The 22,198-nt window shown below is 35.3% G+C and overlaps 1 protein-coding gene and 1 long non-coding RNA gene across 10 annotated transcripts in view; one reads left to right on the top strand and one right to left on the bottom strand.

The window, feature by feature from the left end:
- Window positions 1-847: 847 nt before the first annotated feature.
- Window positions 848-18,798, top strand: LOC106010859 (uncharacterized). Its single transcript, XR_002388668.2, has 5 exons — window positions 848-2,568; window positions 11,643-11,706; window positions 11,945-15,337; window positions 18,406-18,526; window positions 18,614-18,798. It is a non-coding gene; the product is annotated as an uncharacterized LOC106010859 (long non-coding RNA).
- Window positions 3,955-22,198, bottom strand: part of Ankib1 (ankyrin repeat and IBR domain containing 1) — a 190,556-nt gene continuing 172,312 nt past the window's right edge. For 3 of the 9 annotated variants that reach the window (XM_087204472.1, XM_087204469.1, XM_087204474.1), the window contains 10 exons: window positions 18,606-18,770; window positions 17,511-17,597; window positions 17,354-17,420; window positions 15,185-15,330; window positions 14,008-14,186; window positions 12,922-12,973; window positions 9,376-9,414; window positions 8,750-8,846; window positions 7,559-7,692; window positions 3,955-7,095 (listed from right to left, as the gene is read on the bottom strand). In XM_087204472.1, coding sequence (XP_087060598.1) covers window positions 6,361-7,095; window positions 7,559-7,692; window positions 8,750-8,846; window positions 9,376-9,414; window positions 12,922-12,973; window positions 14,008-14,186; window positions 15,185-15,330; window positions 17,354-17,420; window positions 17,511-17,597; window positions 18,606-18,770 — 1,701 coding nt within the window. In that variant the 3' untranslated portion in view covers window positions 3,955-6,360. Of the gene's footprint in view, window positions 7,096-7,558; window positions 7,693-8,749; window positions 8,865-9,375; window positions 9,415-12,921; window positions 12,974-14,007; window positions 14,187-15,184; window positions 15,331-17,353; window positions 17,421-17,510; window positions 17,598-18,605; window positions 18,771-22,198 lie in introns of all 9 variants that reach the window. The other 6 variants (XM_004862370.4, XM_021242586.2, XM_087204471.1 and 3 more) reach the window with 5 other exon arrangements.

Consider the following 22,198-nt stretch of genomic DNA (forward strand, 5'->3'; position numbering starts at 1 on the left):
CCATTGTCAAAGGTAAGGTAGCCAAGTGTGCTTGGAGTTGTTTTTGCATCTTCTATTTTGTTCCATTGATCTTCAGATCTGTTTCTTTGCCAGTACCATGCCGTTTTTCTCACTGTAGCTTTGTAGTATAATTTCAAGTCAGGAATTGTGATGCTCCCTGCCTTGCCTTTGCTGTCCAGAATTGCTTTTGCTATTGTAGGACTCTTCTGATTCTGTATGAATTTTAAGATTGTTTCCTCTGGTTCAGTGAGATATGCTATTGATATTTTGATTGGGATTACATTAAATTTGTATAACAATTTTGGAAGTATGGCCATTTTCACTATATTGGTTCTGCCTCTCCAAGAACAGGGGATATTTTTCCATTGTCTGATTATACTCTTTGATCTCCTTTTTCAGAGTACTGTAGTTTTCAATGTAAAGTTCTTTCACTTCGTTAGACTGATTCCTAAGTATTTCATTTTTCTTGATGCTACTGTGAAAGGTGTGGTTCCCGATTTCTCTCTCAGTGAGTTTGTTTTTTGTGTACAGGAATGCTACTGATTTTCGAGGGTTAGCTTTGTATCTTGCTATGCTAACTTTGGTTTTATTTTTCAAAATTGTTTTAGCTATTCCTGTTTCTTTGTTTCCCTATATCAGTTTTAGAATCATCTGTAGCTACAAAAAAAAAAAAATCTAACTGGGATTTGGTAGAAATTGCTGCCAAGCAACTCAACTCAGCCCAGTCATTCTGTGAACTGAGATCCACACCAAACTACTAGCTGTGCTCCAGACAGTGGAGTTGGGAACAAAATATCCCCAAATGGAGCAAGTGTAATTCTTCAGGTAAGAATGAGATACTGGCAAGGCCAGGCTACCTGGATTCTCAATTATGTCATTTCTACTTGACAAGCAAGGCCTGTTGGACTCTTTCCAACTTATTTAATCCTCTAATTTAAATAGACCTACCCAGAGTCAAGATGTCAGGCCAGCAAATTACAAGGCTTGCATGGGTAAGACATTCAATTTCAAGAGCTTGGTAGGTAAATAGCTGCCTTTTTGTAAAATGGTTGTATTTGATGGCTGTGGCAGAAGTGATGATGTTGTCTGGGAAAAGGCCTGAGAGCTCTGGCTGTGCCAGTAAGTCTTTATAAGCAGTGATTTTCTTTCCTCCTCTCCTGGGATTCTATATTATTTTTGCCAGGGAGAGGACAAGAAGACCTGTTGAGGAGCAACTTACATGGCCCATTATCACTTTTCTCTATGTGACCTCTCCTGAAACAGAGAATTCCACTGAAAATAATGACACAGGTTAAGTGTACATGACGTATCAATTCCGTAATATATGCAGATATGGAAGCCACATTATGTGGACCTGCCCAAAGGACCACACCTACAAGGCCTCATTAGCTTCCTTTTCCCACCAGGGAGCATATCCAAAACCCATTTCCATGACAGAAAGACCCTGAGGGGCTGAGAATATGTGTGAGCTCCATGTGGCAGGAGTTAAAATGCCAGATGGGATGTCCCCCAATGAGGAAGCTGGGGTGCCCCGGGTGACAGAAGAGTTAGCTGTGGGGAAGAAACTCCTCAGCTTGTTTTCTTTTGTAGCCCTTGCTCCAGGTCAAGGCCTGAACACTTGACAGCTTTCAGCAACCAGAGAGAACCCAAGGCTTCAAAGCTTTCTTCTTCCCGGATCGATGATGCATCCCTGCTGACCTTGGCATCTTGGCACCTGGCACCTTGTCCTCATTGGTGGACAAGACAGCTGTAGCAGGGGTCAGGGCACGCCTGCTGCCTGCTCAATACTTTTAGGCAGAGCTTTGCATTCACTTTTACATCTGAATAAGGCTGCAACTGCCTTCAGCTCAAGCAAAAGATCTAATGTTTTGAGTCCACCCAAAACTCTCAAGGTTATTATTCTGGACCCATTTAGTTTACCTTTAGGGATTCCTTGACTCAGCAGCCACAGCCACACAGCCAAACAGCCACACAGCCAGTGCCAAAGAATTGCTGTCCTAACAATATCCCTTCTTCTGCCCACCTGCCGGAGTCACAATCAAGGCACCATTTGGACAGTTTGTTTCAATCCTACCTGTAGTTGCTGAGCCTCTACATTATTAGCTCAACCTCTCCACATTAGCTCAACAAGGGTTGAATGAACAAGGGTTCACTAGCAGGCAGGACAGTGGGAACTCTTAATCTCTGCCAGCCCTTATCCCATACCTATCACTTGTGTGAGACCCTTCACTACCAGATTTCCAGGAGCCTTATATTTCCATGGCCCATGTATTTTTTTTTCCCCCTCCAGATAATATCAGCATTGCATCTTTGATGTCAAAACTCTTGGACTCTGTTTTACCCTATTTACAAACCAGTTAAGTCTGTCACAAGCTTATCCAGGCTGACAAAAGACATGCGACTCCTGGATTAGAGGCAAGGGACTTTATCAATTATGGCACCGCATGCAGAATACATGGCAGCACATTCCACAAGGGGAACACAAAGACCTGGATGGATACTCGGCATGAGTGGCTTTGTACTGTACCAAGGAAGAGTCAGCATAAGGAATCTGTATATGGGAAACAGGTATGTCTGGTCCTTTGTCCTCAAGGTTACTAGGTACATACATTCCAAAAGAGGCTGTGACAAAATTGTCAGGGACACGTGGTTGAGGCACATCCAGCTGAATGAGTAGGTACACAAGAGGCCCATGAAGACTGAGAACAATGATCCTTTTCTATACTGTTTTCACTCTTTCATGTGCTTATCTCTTAACCTGTCTATAAACTCATACCTCATGCAAAGTAGGTAGACTTAAATACTTGATGGGACAAGGGGCTAAGAGACAACAGCCTTATCAGGAATTCTGTCAAATTACCAGTTTCAAAGACCAAAGAAGAATAATTATTTCAGAAGTTTGCCCACCACTCAATTTGTCAGCTGTTTGCCAATTTTAAGTGGAAATAAGAGATACAGAAATTTTTTCTGGTCCATTTTTCTTTATGAATTAGTAGTATTATCAGTTCCTAAAATAAGGACTATCACAAAATACAGTGTTTCTAGAAAGAAATTTACTATTCTGATGAGGTTTCAAGACCTGACAAGGACACAGTACAGTGTTTCTATGGGGAAGATCCAGTGATCACACTTTTGACACAGTGCTAAGATGAAACTACTACTCAGTCTAAGAACCGAGCACACAGCAACTTTTTTCGTATGGATTTATTTCAGCCTTAAAACAACTCTAAAATTTGTATTACAATTTAATATTTAGACTAGAAGATTTTACTCCTTTGAGACACATTGTTTTAAAAATAGGACCAAGCTTTAATAAGTCTCATGTTGTAATTCAAAATAGGTTAAGTTCAGATATCCAGGACTAAAAAGAGAATAAAAATGAGATCACTGGCTTCCGTAAACAGTATTTAGGATGCTGGCAGTTAAGTTTTAGATCCATAAAGTGAAAGACATAAATAAAACTTGACTTTAAGTGATTGTTAATGGCAGACCCCAGCTGGTGGCCTGGAATTTGTTATGTTCACTGAAAGCCAGATGCCAAGGGTTGTTTTGGTAAATTATAAGGGAAAGAACAACAAAGTGATGGTGAAACCAGGGTTATTTATTCATATAGCATGATTTTTCTTTCCTAAGCAATTTAACAAAACATATCTTAAAGTTCTCTATTTTTCTGTGTGCTTCTATTAGAGATTTCAAGGGAAAAAAATCATAACATAGCTATAGTGATGAAAATAAAATGAGCACTGAAATAGTGTTTTAACACACTGTCATGCAGTATTACCGGATTTATCTTTAGGGTATAAAATGCTGAGTAACAGGGCTACTATAAAAGATACTAGGCACTGATCAATTTTGTTAGAACCAAATTAATTCCAACACATCGGAGGGGATTTAATCTGAAGAAAATTTAGCTTCCTGACTTCCTTAAAACAAAGTCTATGAGACAAGATGGAAGTAGTTTAAGTAATAAATGTTTAATCAAAGAACTTTACATATTATTAACAGCATTCATTTGGCCAAACATCTACACGTTTGTAGAATCCTACTATATATAAAGTGGGAATGTATCAAGTATAGACTATGAAAGTGCAAATAACAAGTCAAGGTTAGATTAACTTTTTTTTACATTATAAAATTAACTTGTTTACAAAATAGGCTTTGCCAAACTTTATCACTGAATTGTAAAGTCAATGACTGTGTTGTTTTTAAAATATGTACCAAGGAAATACAAACTGGATAATGATCAGTTTTCATGCTCAGGAGAGACCAGCACAGAAACAAAGGGAACTGCACAAGGTGTAAGGAAACCAGAACCCGCCACAAATGCTACCTTCACACAGAGCACTCCTCATTTAACTTCACTGTGGAAGACACCTCACTGTGATGCAGTCTTTCTACTGGGAAAATCACACAGCAGTCTAAAAACTTAACCGTGTTAATATCTTTAGTCCAAAATAAACTTGTAAAAGAATCCTTGAATGGACTATTTCAGTTTAATATACAGTAATACACTGTAGATAAAGTTAATATTTCCCTCACTAATTTTAACAGGGATTGATATCAATGTATCTGATAATCAGAGAAATGAAAACTAATGTGGGCCTTTAATACTCATGGCATAGGAGCAATTCCCACACTGTTTATCTTAGAGGAATCAACCTGGGGCATATTAAATACTCTAATGTCCTGGCCACATGAATTCAAGTTACAAGAATATTTCAAAAGCAGGGTTCAGAAAAAAAAAATCAAAAACTATAATCACAAATCACATGGATATCAATACTAATATAACTTTTTACCTGGTCTAGGACTTGCCTGTATAAACTCACTACAGAAATTTTGGTTTCTGTAGATTTCTGATAACAATCTGGCAAAACATTAAATGGAGTGTTGGGCATATCTAATTTGCTTATGATATGCTAGTTGTGATAATATGTAAGTAAACAACCATTCCAACAGTTTACTCTAGTTTTAATTACACACTGTACCACTGTATCTTAATTATAGCTAAGACCAGTATTTTCTTCACAAAAAGACACTAACTAGGAAGTTGACTTTTTCAAGACTAAACAGTAATCACAGCAAATGAGCACTGTGCAAGAGAACAAACATATGTCAGCATTTGCTATTTAGGCAAACAAACTGATTGAACATTTAGTTGTTATATTTACTGTTAAAGGCAAGGCCATGGGTGGTTTTATGGAGGTCTCTGCAATTCACAGCATAGTTACTTCAGAAGAGACACTGAAATTTGAATTACTGACTTATTAACTGGCAACTATCCATTTAGGTTAGGCAAAGGCACAGTAACATGTTGCGCAGGATGTTTTTATTGAAGTTTTTAATCGTGGGATTTACTTTAACTCATGAAAACTCTACTTTTCTATTTTATAAAACACCATTAAAAGTAATTGCACCCATTAGTAATTAGAATGCACTGTAAAATTGTGAAAACAAAGAACTATGATTGCACTTCCAATAAAGTGTCTCTTAAAATACAGCACCGCTGTTGCTAATCAACTGTATTTTAATATTAAAATAAACTGTTTTTAACAGCAGCATTAGGTTTCGTTAACTTAAGCTACAGGCTACATTTATTTAAATGCAGTCTCCATGGCAACAAAAGCCCATTAAATTCTGGAATATCACTGCTACCGAGTGGCACCTTTGACTCCTAAGAACGCTGACACTGCCCTGGAACACACTAGGGCGCTGCACACCTAAATGCCTTGTTAGTCAGCGTACAAGTTAGAGTTTGGCACAATTGAACTGTAAATCGACATAAGAAATCTTTGATTAATCATGTGAAAATTAAAACTAATTACACTGTGGTAGATGCAGCACTAAAGAGAAGCCCTGGACACTTCAATTCACATTGCTCAGACAAAAAGGGAGGAGGAAAGTTATGGCAGAGCATAAAGCAACTGAGGACATACATGTTTGTAGATCTGTCCAAACTTCCAGAATGAAAACTCTTCCTTCCTTCCTTTCTTTTCTTTTCAGAAAGATACCCAAAGATTAGAGAATAAGCCTTTGATTTAAATGTTCAATTTAAATATTGCCAACTCTAGAATAAACAGAGTGCTGCATTTTCTTAGAATGTAGAATACAACCTATTTATTCCATTTGTGTTTCTCGTACTTTCCTGCTCTTCTTTTTGCCAGCAAACAGAGGAAAAGCTATCCAATTAAATACAAAAGAAATTCCCTGTAAGGTCCAAAAATGAGGGAACTCCTTTGTATTCAATTCTAAAATCAGTGGTTATGAGCTGGAATTAATTGGATCAAAGTCTCTATAAAGCTTATTCCACCTTTCATACCATCTGTAACTGCAAAGCACTTGGAGCCAGATGTATGCGGTTCACACTAAATGTACTTGTTCAAGCCAGTCACTAGAGGTTTCAGGTGCTTGACTTGAAACATCAGAACCATTCTCTTTGGCTGCCTCATTACCACTGTCACTAACTTGAAATGATGTCTCCCCAGCCAGAATATTTTCTTCTAAAGCATTTTCTTCTTTCTGTACTCCTCTGCTTTCACTGACACCAGCATCTTCAAATACTGAATCTTCTGGCAGCTCTAGCTCCACATCTCTTACCCCTTCTGAGCCATCTTTGACACAGGAGATGTGAGAATCCACACTAATTTCTGTAGTTGCTGGGGGAATCAAGGCAATGCTCTGAGGGTTCATGTCATGAAACCAAGCCATGATATTGCCAAGAAGATTGTCATTGATACTGGGGTCCTGGCTGGTTGAGTCTGGGTCACCGGATGAGGGATAGAAATCACTTCTTGCCTCACTGACAGGATGTGAACTCAAGGTGTCAGTTGAAAATGGCTCACTTTCTGCTCCTAGTCTCATGAGACTATCACCAAGTTCCAAAAGCTCAGAGCTGCTCAATGCAGCTCGAGGGCTATCAGTATTCCTGGGGATAGAGTCCAGCCTAGAAGGTAAAGAAGTGCCTATGGCTCCTAGAGATGCTTCATGACTGAGGAAGTCTCTCGTTTCTTCATCAATGGCCAGCCCAGACTCTTGCAGTGACAACTGTATTGCAAGAAGTATATTGGGATCATCTTCATCTAAGGAACTCAGAGCCTGAGGCAACAGAAAGTAAAACCACTTTAGAATGTGACTAAAAGAAAAGTAATTTAACCCAATCTGATTTACCACTTTTCCTTTATCAAATAGATACTACTTGTATTTATACAATTGAATCATTTATTCAAGTCTTATAAATTTCTCCTATCCCATACGAAGGGGAAAAATACCTAAGACAAACCTAAAATACAGGAATCTTGGGGCCAGGGATTTAGCTCAGTGGTTCTGCTGCCTGCCTTGTAAGCACAAGGATCCGAGTTTGATCCCCGGTACCAAAAAAAAAAAAAAAAAAAAGGGAATCTTCTCCTTTTTTGAAATAAAGATTTCACAGTGAAAGGAAGAAAAAGAAAAGCAGTAAGAAAAAAAAAAAAAAGAAAAGCAGTAAGAAGTAAAAATAGGAAACTATGCTAAACAAAGAAAGAGCAAAAGCATGGGCAATGGGGCTTCTCAGCAATGTTACCTGAAGGGAGTCCTGGTTTTCAGAGCGGCTGGCAGGGGTATAGTCACGCAGGGATGAGCTGTGCAGCACACTCATAGATGCAGAACTTACCACGGACGTGCCAGGCCTGTGGCCACTGCCACCCTCTGGACTATCTACAACAAAGCAATTGGCACCATAGACAATTTAGTGACAATACGATTTATTCTATGTATGTATGTATGCATGCATGTATGTATGTATGTATGTATCTATCTATCTATCTATCTATCTATCTATCTATCTATCTATCTATCTATCTATCTGCAGGGTCTCACTATGTAGTTCAAGCTGGCCTTGAACTCATGGCAATTCTCCCATCTCAGCCTCCTGAGTGCTGGGATTACAAACGTGTAACACCATGGTCAGCCCATCTTATTATTTAAATTGGCAATTTCTCTTTCACTGCTAGTGAACCTGTATCTCTCTAGGATTTCTCAGCCATATGTGTCTCACTGTAAGCAATATCTACTACTATTCACTTCATATACATGACTGGTTTTTACATTTGTTGGCACTCTATAGGGTTTTCTTCATGACTGTGAGTGCTACTATTCATTTCTGTTATTTTTCTCAAGTAGTAACAAAGGTATTTTCACTTTCAGATCTCTTAAAATTAAGAGAATCTGGAAATTACAATGACCTGAAAAACAAATCTTTAGTACTATTGATCCTGACATTATAGTTTGAAGATTTGCAATTAATGTAAATTTTGTCAAATAAAATAACTCTCTTTTAAAGAATGTCTCTAAAAGAACACAGGCTAGGACAAAAATATTCCATAAGCAAAGTCACAGTATCAACAGTGACCATTTACTCAGTGCTCCTGAGGTGCTTCAGTGCTTTCCACACATTATCTGATTTACCACTCACAGTGAGTACACAGCAGGCACAGCTATGGGTTCCTCAGAAAGAGGAAACAGAAGCTTAGACAGGTTAAGTGACCTAACTCAAGTTACACAGCCAATCTGCAGCAAAGATGGCATTGTGAACCCAGGTTTGCCTGACTCCAGCATACACGTTCTTAATCCCCCTGCTTTTTGTATCCCAAAACAGTAGAAGCAGCTACACATTTATCATGTACCTGAATTATAAACTCACAAACACTGACATCAGTCAGTTTTAAAGACTCAGGAGAACTAGGACATGATCCCACCCTGGGCTGCAGCTTACCTACAGTGCTTTCACTTGGCTCATCATGGTCTGGAGGATTTCTGAGCAGACTGTGCACATCTCCTCGACGGCGCTGTTGTCTGTGCCTCCTCCGATACTGAAATTCAGCATATTCCTGCATAAACCAAAGGTTATAAAATACAGGAGAGCATGCAATTTTTAAAATGCAAATAAAACAAAGACCCCCCCACAAGGGGAAAATGCATGATTTTACATACATATTATAAAATCACCTGGGTTTATGGAAAAAAAAAACTTCAAATTTTGCCATGCTGAGAAAATGGAAAAGGCAAACTAGAAAAAGAAAATTTTCAAATAGTCATTATAACTGCCTAGATAAATTTGGAATACTTGAAGGCCCAATGCTAGATTATAACTATTACTTCAGATATCTGATGATTTCAAGGGTCTTATTATTTAATTTATAATAAATATTACAACCATTTTACCAACATACGTTAGGCGTTCTCTGGAGTGCCTAAAAAGTGACTCTGATATATGCAACACAGTCACAGGAGAGGTAAAAAAGAAACAACAACAACAACAACAAGAACAACAAAAACCACACACACACAAGCACGCGCAAGCGCACACACACACACACACACACAGAGTTAAGTACTTGCCAGGTTGCTGAATTTTCTATTCTTTGGAATTACTACATACTGTAAACACAAGTGAAATGACTAGTTAGGAGAAAAAGGGTAGCTTTAAAAGAAGATATTAGCAGGCTTCCTTCCCTTATTAGCCAATATGTGGTGTTATCTACAACACAGGATAGGGAAATGTTTTCTATTTTGCAAGTGGGAACAGCACAGATTTAGGCAAATGTCCATAAGTCTATTACATTTATGACAACAGTTTAAGGTAGGTTTGTTATGACCATTGACTGTTAGCTGGGTATAAATGTATTTTTCCAGGTTTTAGTAACAGAAGAAACAAGACTAAAAGAGAAGCTAGGGTGTATGATATCAGCATAAAGGACTAATTTTGAGAATGACTGTATAATCTTCCAAAGATAAACACTAATTTGGTTTATGATTATTTCAGTTACTCTAGGATATTCAATATATTTATATGGTGAAAGGACTAGGATAAGTGAAGAAACAGTTTTTATCACAAAACTTTCTCATCATATCACTCTGGTTAAATTTATTTATTTATTTATTTATTGGGTTTTTTGAGGCAGGGTCTCCCTTTGTAGTTCAGGCTGGCCCTGAACTCACTATGTAGCCCATGCTGGCCTCAAACTCATAGTGATCCTCCTGCCTCAGCCTCCCGAGTGCTGGGATTACAGGCATGAGCCACCACGCCTGGGTACCACTCGTTAAATTTAAACTCTATCTAAGTTTAGTTGGACTCTTTAATAAGAGTTGGAAGAAATCCTACTATGTTAGAAATCAGTGAATGAAAGACACTTTAAGGGCCCTGAAGGATTACTTAGGTACTTTAAAATTTCCTGCAGAGTAGAGACATCTTTTCTACTTTTCCTAAAGGACCACGATCTTAAACTGGATGATTTGTTATGTGTCATCATGGCTCACTGAGGATCATTTTCTTACACGAACAGGGTATGAAAATTTTATCTCAGTTTAAATTTACTGAGAATTTGCTTACGTTGTAGACTTGATAATAGTATAAAGTTATTCTACATGACCAACCTTTACTGTCAGAATATGCACATTTCCAATTTAGGAAAACTACACAATTAAAAAAACTGCAAAAGGGCTGGAGATTTAGCTCAGTGGTTCCACCGCCTGCCTCGCAAGCGCAAGGTTCTGAGTTCAATACCCAGTAAAAAAAAAAGCAAAAGAAACCTATTATATTTCTAATTATTTTGACAGAAACTCTAGAATGGCATCCTCTCATTATGAAGTAGGTTTAAAAAAAACTGTTCTCAGAAAATTATCTGAAAACTTCCAAGGAATTTTAATATCTTCAAGAAAGCATATGAAAAGGTTAGGCCACAGAGAAGACTTAAAAGTTCTAGAATTTATAGGAAAAAAGCTACCAGGGGTTTCTTTTTTAATAACAATAGCCAGTACTTACTGAGCACCAATTTTGTGAGTGCCTTAGTAAGATGCTTTACTTTTCCCAGAACCTCCACGGGGTATCACCATTCATATTTTAAAGATGAGAAATCAAGGAAGAACACAGTTTATGATCTGAATAAGTTACAGAACTAGAATTTAAATTCAGATGTCTCTCAGACTTTGAGACTATGCTCTTTCTGCCCAGCTCTACTATCTGTAAAGTGGTAGGAAACAAGTATTTGTGCCTGTCGTAGACTTATGCAATTTAATTTAAAGAGAGTAAGATGAAATTAACTTCATTGGAAAAATGAAAATTTAACCTAAGAATCTATTGGAGTTTGGTAACATTTTTTTTCCCACAGTCTAAGGCAAAAAGTTAATTCTTAAAAACATAATTTGGGGGGCTGGGGATTTAGCTCAGTGGCACTGCCGCCTGCCTCACTAGTGCCAGGTCCTGAGTTCGATCCCCAGTAACAAAAACAAAAACAAAAACCCTATAATTTTGGCAGTTTCTTGATAGTCACATACACGCAGAATTTGAAAGTCTAATAACATGAGTAATTTTTTAGATTTTCAGAAAAGTTTACATAAAAGCATGGTAGCATTTCATTGTGCCAACAACTTTAAAGAATAATAAATGAATTAAATAATTTTTCTAAAATTTATTAATTCATAAAAAGTAAGTTCAAGAGCCAGTCAGTCATATCAGTAGGCCAAATATTTCAGGGTTCCTAAAGTTACTATCAGAGCCAGAAGCTGCAAGATGATATATAAACATAATTGTGAATACTCCAACAAAGGTTTAATATTTGCTAAGATGTGTTTTTTGGTAAATGAAGCTTGTTTATTTCTCCTTTTAGGTAGAAATTGTCCACAATATCCCCAAACCTGTAATCATATAACAGAAAATACATCTAGGATCAGGTAAAAAAAAGTTAATTTCTTTTATAACAAAAATTTCATCAATATATTAAATTTTTTGCAAATTGCACGAACTTAAAATTTCCACATTTCTAAGCACAAATTGTTTTCTTAAGTCAGTATTTTATTGGATATATATACCTACCAATACAAACACTACAAGGTAACTGCAAGTTGAAAAAAGAAAGTATTTAAGTAAGCCTCAATCACTTTCTAGATAATAACTTTTACTATCTTTCAGTTTCAGAAAGCAAATGGGCTATAAATGATACATGAAGATTTCATCATTTGATCTGCTGCCTTCCAAACAATCAAAATGAAGGATTACCATTAAAATAGCACCAAATGGAATACTATTTAAAAAGGAGCAAAGGAGAGAGAAGTAGGGAGAACTGCTATGGTAAGATTATTTAAAAATCATATATAACAGTGACAATGGGAATTTAAATCTTAGAAGATAAGTGCATAATTAAGATTTCATTATCATATTTCTATTTGCCACAATTTCTACTTGTAGTGTTATGTGTTTCAGATATTCTGTATTTTATTTATTTAATTTTTTCTCCCCGGTACTGGGGATCAAACTCAGGACCTCGAACTTGGAAGGCAGGCACAGTGCCAGTGAGCTAAATCCCCAGCCCAGTATTCTGTATTTTAAAATGACACATCAAAACAATGAGGAAAAAAACAAGAAGCGTCAGAGTTTGAAAGGGAAGAAAAAAGCAACTGAGCAAAGCATTTCTTTCTGCATAAATGTTATTACTGTGAAATTTTTCACCTTAGCAATTGATTATACATACTCTTTGTTGCTGCAATAATTTCAAATAGGTTTTTTAATAGATTCAGACTGAAATAACAGTAAACTAGAAACACATTGTTAATAAACATTATATTCCTATTAACAAATTAGAAGATATCTTCCAAAACTCCATGCTATAAATTGGTCAAATTCTGTTGATTAGTTAATAAAAGTGGGATGCATTTAACAATATGTTAATACTCCTATCCCCAAAATAGCTAATTGTAGGCTCTGCTGAGGCATTTTTGTTACAAAATACAGAGAAAGCATTGTTGATATTCTCAGCAGGCTTTAGCATAGATGAGGGTGCAAATGCAAGCCAGGTTGCACTAAGGAGAAAATATAAAAAACACACATATATACAAAACCAAAACAAAACAAAACCAACAACAAAAAATCCCACCCTACAAAACAATTACCTCAGGTGATGCAAATCCTAAATATTCCCAATCCCATGTTCCACCAGCAAAGCTATAAAGAAATTAGACATACCACATGATTATTATCAGTACTATGAAGAACATCCAACTAGACGTTTGCCCTTTGAGTATTATTTTCTTTTTTTCTTTTTTGTTTTGGTACTGGGGATTGAACTTGGGTCCTTGTCCTTGTGCTTGTGAGGCAAGCAGCAGAACCACTGAGCTAAATCCCTGGCCCTTGAGTATTACTTTTAATTCTTCTACTTAGAACTTCCTTAACCAAAGCAGATTGACTATTAATATATAACAGAAAAGAAAATTTCATTATTTTTTTCAAATTCTAAATTGTTTTATAATGGTGCAAAATAATGAAAAAAATAAAAATCACCACATTACAACAAAGTATTTTACGACTGCTCCTATTTTTAATAATAAAATTACTTATAAATATTTAGGTAAAAATAAGGCCAAAGAAATTTCTAATGCTCATAGTCATTATGAATATGAAAATATGCTTCAATTTATAATGGCAGAAGTAGTATAAGTATCTTAAAACAAGCAAAATAATTGCTCTTTTAGGGATGTATCTTGATTGCTTAAATAACTTTACTAATAGCAGATTTCTCATTTCTTTACAACTTCCCAAGACAAAAGTAAAAACATGACAATAACAAGCTGGCAGTTTCCAAATTCTACATCACATCTATGACAGTCATGACATGACTATATCTATTACACATCTGAAATGGTGCATTAGAATGATTCTGAATTATGAGTTCACTTGAAATGTGAAATTAACCTAGCCTAATTTAGTCTGACGAACTATACACCAATAAACAACAAAAAAGAAACACCATGAAAAATAGAAATAATGAGGGAAAATATCATCAAAAAGAAGTTAACATACTTTATCAACTATCCATGTTTCAAAGCAGGTGGCGGAACCACTGAGCTAAATCCCCAGCCCAACTATCCATGTTTCAGGTGTAAATAACTTCCAAGAATGTGAGGTATAGTTGGATAAAAAATAAAACTGCTGCGATTTGTTCTCAAGGTAGGATGGTCTCTGCAGTGTATATCTTTTACCTGCGCCTTGGAGCTTCAGGTGAGTCTGCAGGAGCAACTCCACGAGCCACAGAGGCCAGGAATTCTTGCCTCTTTTGCTGCACAAGGCATGCTGCCTTGATAATCTTGTGGCGAGGTGTGCGAAGGTAAGGCCTATTGACTTTTTGGGCAAGGTCTTCAGTAACCATTTCTAGGTCTGTCTATGGTAAGAAGAAAATAAAAAGATGAGTGGGTTAATAAATAACAAATCCAGAGTCTATCTGGTTTCTCAGTTAAATTTAACTCTCTTGAAGTCAGAAATTCAAATTTTGAAATGATTTCTTATTTCACATATTTTTATTTTTGTACATTTTTCCACATTAGGAAAGAGAAAGGATCATATATATGAAGTTATTTTAAACCCAGGAAAATAGCACTCAATTGATAAGCATTAGTAGCAATGCAGTTGTTAGAGATTATGAAGAAGTTGCTGAGTATAGCAGCTGTTACAAGGAATTCATAATTTGTCTACGTGAAAAAACTATTTCAAAGCACGGCACAAAAAATACATCATGCCATGATGCAGATTACATTTACATGGTTAACGAATTTGAAGCAAAGCAAGACAACTGTGATTTGGGGTTAGATCTGAAAGGCTTTATGGAGAAAATGAATTTTGAGCATTGAAAGAAATGTGAGATACATGTTAAGCACAGGGCAGATCAAAAGGACGCTATGAAAATTATAATGGGGAAGTCTGGTGACTTCAAAGAAAAGAAGAATTTACAATGAAGTTCATTGGCTGTGGTGATGTCAGTTGGCTTAGGTGTTTTTGTTTCTTTAATACCGCAACTTTCAAAATAAATGGGTAAACAGTAATTTTCTAATGTAGTATGTAATGTGGTTGTTTCATCTGTAAAGATAAAATTCTTATTATATAATTATCAGTAAGTAGGCCAGATTTCAACCTCAATTAGCTTGAAACAAAAAAGAAATGCTTTAAGAAATGTTACCACAGCTCTGAATTCACCCGAACTTATAATGACATTTAAATATAAAGAAAATTTCAGTTTATTATCAGTAACTTTAAAAACAAAAATCATTTTAAAAAGAAAAATTACTAGTCACACCCAAATCAGTGAAAATTTAAGAGGCTGAAAAATCTGTTTTCATAATAATAACTGGTACCATTTTCATGTAATTTTAAAAGGTGTCTTACTTGCATAAGTTCAAAAATTTCTTTCTTTGTGCTTTTAGGTTCTAAGAAAAATCCATATGGATAAGAACACTTGAGAATACGCCGAGTTTTTAAGAGCACATGAACTGCATCTTCAATGAAAGTGGTATCTGGACAGCCTCCTTCAGCTATAAAGTAAGTGAGGTAGAGTGAAATTATTTTTTTTTAAATATTATAAAATTAAACAATTGTTTTCTTTTTTAAAAATTCCTTTAAAGGAACTATTTGAAGTAGCTGTATGATATTTATTTGAACTTGACTAAAACCCTATAGAAAACACTCATGTGTGACATGTATGTATTTATGAGTAAAGCACAGGTCCCTGGATCCCTGAAGCTATGAAGGAAAGCAAACAATCATCCTGCACTCTTTTTCACCATCCTGGTACAGAAATGTAGCTTTATGTCAACACAAAGGTTTACTTTACTAAACTTTTGAGATTATCCCTAGAGGAATTTGTTGCTTAAGAGTTAGAAACAATGTCTTTCTTTGCTAAGTAGCTTAATTACACCTCTCTCTCTATAGGGTCTATATAATAACTCTCTCTCTCTCTAGTCTATATAATCACACATATTTTAATATTAATTTCTCTATATACAAGCTATATAATTATGCCTCTACAAAACAAAACAAAACACCAAGCGAAAAGATCTCACATCCTGAGGAACAATTGGATAACTAATGCTAGTAAATAAAAAAACTTGAAGAAGAAAAAGAAAGGAAATCTAGGAAGAGGACCAGCAGGGAAAAAGAAATTTTATTAAAAAGGAAAAAATATTACAATATTTTAGCTTTTTCTTTAGCTGCAAATAAACAGAAATTAAGCTGTAGGATCTACTAAGTGCTGTTGACAATCGTATTATTCTGCATGTCTTCAGAAAGAAATTACATGTATATGTACACAAACTGATATATAGACTACCCTAAAATTTCTAAGTACACTCAGTATCTAGGGTAGGTATCTGACTAGGATGTAAAAACAAAACAAACTACCCACTCTTCTTCCTTCCCCATTATGATATGTGTGAGAAGTGTGTGAAGTTCTTCCTCCTTTCTAACTTACACATCTTTTAATTCTTTTGCATATTTTATTACCGTGCTGCCTGGAACCTCCAGAATGTTGAACAAAAGTAGTAATTTCATTGTATTTACTCATTTACTGTATGTGAAGAACAATTTCAAACACCAGGGATACGTTAGAGACAAAACAGACACACATCCCTATTAAAGACATATATACTCTTTTCAATTTTACTGTGGAAGATACTTGCAGAGTTTGGTATTGATGTGATACAGTTATATGACCAATAATGTCTATAAACTAATATATAATGAGACTAAACTGCTATTGACACTTTTGGCCCATTCTAATTTAACTGATGGCTATGGTTTTATTAGGAGATTATTCTCACGATAAGGGTGTTTGTACTCATTATTTTATGAATGGGAACAAATATAATTACTTACATTTTTTAGGTTTAAAATACACCTTTCAAATATAAGCTATAATTATTTCAAAATAGTAATTTAAAAAATAAATACCTGTATCCTGTGAGATCATTGTGGGGTGTTATATTCTACTGATATAGCCACTCAATCCATATTTAGGAATGTTCTTTTATAACTTTCAACTTAGGATTCAAAAATTAGCCACTCTCATGGCTTTGCTTTTTTTAAAGCTTGATTTAATTATTTACTAGTAATATGATTTCTCCTCAATCTCTACTTGACTTCTACTTCAGCAGGCAGTCTGCTAAATTTTCTCAAGAATCTAGGTTTCTTAAGAATTTGGTTGTGTGACAGTTGGGTAGCATGTGTATCCTTTTCTCTTTGAGGAGGCCAGGGCCACCCTTCAGGATCTACTAACTTTCCCAGTACTGCAGATCATCTGCAGTAAACAAAACTACGATGTGTTTTTCCTTTTTATCTGCTAACCGCATAGGCTGTGTTAAGAGCAGCAGACTAGGTGTCAATGCAAAGATGGAGACTTCTTCTTCTAGGCTGCCCTTGGGGCTTCAGAGAACTAAAGCAGTACCAGAAGAAAATAACGGCTATAATACATCCTCTAGGGCCTTAATCTCCTACCAGTGAGCTGACCGAGCATGGAAGGATATTCTACATTAATTATCACACATACCACTGAGAACTTACTTTCTTTGAGAGCTCTACTCAATTGTTCCATCTTTTCTTTGGCTGTTTTAAGAAGGCGTTGTTCTAACTAAAGGAACAGAAATAAATAATTTAAACCATCCTCTTTATTTATTCACAATAGTGCAGTTCGGCTCATCTGAAAAGATTTGGGACATACCTGATAACTATGCTCATGGTTTTTAAATCTTGTGTAATAGTGCATAAATCTGTCAAGTTCCTGAAATCGTTTGTGTTTTTTCTCAGCCTAGGAAACAAAAGTCCATAAATGACTTTAATAAGATTGATTTTAGGGGGATCATTTAAAATTTTTATTAGAATAGGTAGTAATGCATACCAAATTTGTTGATTATTTCATTGTGAGAAAATAATAACCAATTTTAAAGTCTCCCAGAACAAAGTCTTACATTTGTATTGTCTGTGGTAAACCACTGAACCTATCTTCAATTTTTTTTCGGGGGGGGGGGTACCAGGGATCCAATTCAGTACCTTCCACTTGTCAGGCAGGCACTGTGCCGCTGAGCTACATCCCCGGCCCCTTCAATGTTTTATTATATGGCTTGCTGCTATGGATTGATCTGTTTCCCCCCAAAATTCATTTATTTAAACCCTAACTCTTATGAAGAGGTGATAAAGGTTACTTAAGATCACGAGTGTGGGGATCTACTCTGATAGGGCTGGTGCCCTTATGAGAGGAAGGGACACTAAAGCTCTATCTCATTCTTTGGCAATGTGATGTACACAGGCAAAAAGGTGGTTGGCTGTTTACAAACCCAAGATGAGCATGCTCACCAAGAGCTAGTCAGCTGGAACCTTGATCTTGGGCTTCACAGCCTCTCGAAATGTGAGAAATAAATTTCTGTTGCCATTCACTCAGTGGTGGCTGAGTGACTAAGATAATTATTGCATGCTATAATATAATGTTGCACTATTAATATTATGTTAAAATTGTTTTTAATTTTTTTTTTTTTGGTACCGGGGATTGAACTCGGGTCCTTGCGCTTGCGCAGCAGGTGGCGAAACCACTGAGCTAAATCCCTGGCCCTGTTTTTAAGTTTTTACAGAAGCAGACTGGGACTGGAATTTTCATATCTTCATCAAAGAGAAAAAGGAAAACTTGGAAGAATGTAAGGATACTCTAAAGTATATTCAACTTAGTACCTCATTAAAATGAAGGTAAGAAAAGAAGTGCAAAATAATTCTAATGGTATTAAGTGGCTTAGACAAAGGTCTTGGTTTAATCAGTTGTCTTTACCTCCACAGTCATTTCCTTGGATTGCTCCTCCACATGCTGAATGACTTCATAGCGAGTACATCTGTAATAACCTCCAGTGGAAGAACTATGTTTTTTCCATTCTTCAAGGCAAATCCAGCAAAAATCATACTTGCACTTCAAAAGAAAACATATGCAAACATCTTCCTATATGAACATGCAAATGATAGTTGGCTTTTCAGTCAACCAGTACGTAATAATTGAATAATCCTGTCTGTGTGACCAGAAACTAGTCTTAAAGACATGCCCTCATGTTTTCACTGTATATTTTATCTGCATTATGGCAAGATGTGGGGGGTAGTTTAAAACTGTTTGAAAGGATAAATTTAAATGAAAACCATAATATTATAAAGTAATCACAAAGAATCATTAATATCAACAGGAAGACTAGGGATGTAGCTCAGTATTACATGGGGGGGTGGGGGGGGGCTGGGTTCAATCCCTAGTACTGGGGAAAAAAAATCAACAGGACATTCTTCCCAATAATAAAACAAGTACTGAATGAATGTTTCATTTTTCAAGTATGTGGTAGAATCTTACACTGGTTGGTCTATAGTCCCACCCGGCTATTTGAAAAACTCTGGCAACTTTGACAAATTTGTTTTAAAACTGGAATAAGTTTAAAAGGCCTCTAAGTAAAATAGCTGACATAAAATCTATTTCTCATTTTAAAGAAAACTTCATGTACTTGAAAATACATATTTTTCTTTTGTGCTTATGGATTCTGAATTAGGTAGAAAGATCTTTACATTCCAAGTATATGTTATCTTCTGGTACTTTTACCAGTACTTTTGGTACTAGTTTATTTTTTTTAAAGAAACATTTAAGTTTTTGAGCCATTAGAAATTTATCTGAATATGTAGTATGCAGCATAAATTTAACTTCATTTTTCTCCCCATGTAGCTGCCCAGAGTTATCCTAATAGTATTTACTGAATAGTTCATGCTTCTCCATTGGTTAAGGATGCTACTGTTACCATGAATAAACTCCCACACATTGTATCTATTTTCTGGATTTGCTCATGTTTTGTTTTCATGATCTGTTTATTTATAGGGGGCCAGCACCATACTGTTTTAGTTACTGAGGATTTATAATATAGCTTACTATTTCACATGGTAGTTTCCTCTTACTGGTACTTTTCAAAGTTTCCCTAGTTACTCTTGCTTTGACTTCCCATATAACCTCTGAATTAAGTCTACCTTGATGAGAAAACAAAACCTGGTAGTTTTGTTGGAATTTTTAAATTTAAGAACTTTGTTGCCTTTCCATTTGATTTCCATCTTATGTGTCCTAAAGGGGGTTTTAACAGTTTTGCAATGTAAATCTGGCATATTTATTTTTAGATAAGTGAAGTCTCTTAGTATATATTCTATTTGGATGTTATTGGTACATATTAAGGTTACTACTTTCTATATATTAATTTTATACTCCGATACTTAAATTTTTGTTTTTGTAGTTTTTCAGTGGATTCTTTTCTAGGCATATAATTATGCCATCTGCAAAAAGTGATAATTTTATTGTCACATTTCTAAGTTTTATATGTCTCATTTCCTCCTGTTGTCTAAGCTGACCAACATCATCATTGCAATGCTAATAATATTGGTGACGGACAGCATCCTTACTTTGTTTTTAAATATAGGGAGATTTGTCTTTAGTTTCTCCACTAAATATACTAGCTTTTAGACTGAGGCAATTTATTTTTATCATTTTTTAGGAAGAATCTATTGTCTCTACCCAAATTTTATAAACAGAGGTTGCTGATTTTTTTTTTTTGTTAAATGTCTTTCAACATGGAAAACACTGGTAGAAAGATTAGGTACAGCAGCAGCTACCTTGATACAGAAGTGTTCTTGTCTTACTGGAATAAACTCTTCTTGGTCAGTTACTCTTAATGTGTTCTACTGGGTTATGTTTGCTATTATCTGTTTTTCTCTTTTCTTTTTGGTCCTCGTTAATATCTTCTTAGGATATCTGCATTATTATTTATAAGTAATTAGCCTACAGTTTTAATATTATAATCTTGATAAGCGGCATTAAGGTTTGATTTACTAGGGCTGGGGATTTAGCTCAGTGGTTCTGTTTGTTGCCTGCCTTGCAAGTGCAAGGACCAGAGTCCGATCCCCGGTACCAAAAAAAAAAAAAGTAGTAAGGTTTGACTTAATTTATAAAAATAACTTGAAAATTTCTTTAAAAATTAAAAAAAAAAATCCCAGGAACAATTAAGTAACCATGGAATTGCCTGCTTCTTAAAGATTTGGTAGAATTCTACTGCGAAACTCAGGGCTCCTTTTAGAAGGCTGAAGAGGGGAGGATCTTTAAGGAGGTCTAAGGTGGAGATCTTCAAAAAACCTTCTCTGGGAATGAGTATATTTGGATTTTCTTTCTTTTACAGTCAGTTTTAATAAATTACTTTTTCTCACAAAATTAATCCATTCAAATCCAATTTGAACTATATCTGCAAGGGTAGAACAAAGTTTTTCCTTATTATTTGTTGCTATGTTTTTCTGATTATTTCTTTTATTTCTCATACTGTATATTTCAACTCCCTCAACTTTATTTTTTCTTTATTACCTTCCTGGTTTTTCTATCTTATTTTTTCTTCAGAAAACCTCTTTTTGGATTTATTTATAGTTGCATTGGTTTTCTTTTTTAACTTGTTAATTTAAAAAAAATTTCTTGGGGCCCGGGATTTAGCTCAGTGGTTTCGCTGCCTGTTGCACAAGCACAAGGACCCGAGTTCGATCCCCAGTACCAAAAAAAAAATTTCTTACTCTTCTTTCATTTGTTTTTCTAAATATTAAAATTACATCCTTAATTCATTTTTCATTTTATACTCTTTTAGATAGACAAGGGTGTGTACTTATTTCTGAGCATTGCTTTGCTATAGCCCTCAGGTTCTGATAAAATGTTTTATTTTATACAAATTCTTTAATTTCTATTTTCATTTCTTTTTTTACTTCAGTTGCTTGAAACATTTAAAATTTCTAAGTGAAAAGCCTTTTGTAACTTATTATTAATTTCTACTTTATTCTCTTATGACCAGAGAATGTTATTTCCACTATTTTTTACTTTCTGGAATACAACTGAAGTTTTCTTTGATAATCAATGGTCACTTTTTTTGTAAATGTTCCATAGTACTTAAAAAGATGGCACAGTCCACATTTTCAGAGAGTTTTAATGTGTATAAAAATAACCTATACCTTAGTAAATATTATCTTCCAGAATGGAGAAAAAATATAGAACTTAAATAATTTTTATTTTTTAGTCATAGAATATAGCTTTATACAAATCAGATACAGAAAATCATTGTAAGTGATTTAAAATATTTAACAAAAAATTTAAATACATTCAAAAAATCATATGTAAGGGAAAGTAAATAGAATAAACCATGTTTTTACAATAAACCATTTTTTTTAGAGGACCAAATTTTTCTTTCTGCTAAAAGGCTTAACACATTTGATTCCAGAAAGCAAAAACTGCCTATTGAATGATAACACTGAGGTATTAATAAAGGTATACTATGATTTGGTCTCTGTGTCAAAGCATGGATTCAGTTATACATAACATGTTCCACC

This window comes from Heterocephalus glaber, unplaced genomic scaffold (genome assembly GCF_053883595.1).
Source record: "Heterocephalus glaber isolate CG9 unplaced genomic scaffold, H.glaber_assembly_v1.0 deba00000546, whole genome shotgun sequence".
In the NCBI taxonomy this organism is placed as follows: domain Eukaryota; kingdom Metazoa; phylum Chordata; class Mammalia; order Rodentia; family Bathyergidae; genus Heterocephalus; species Heterocephalus glaber.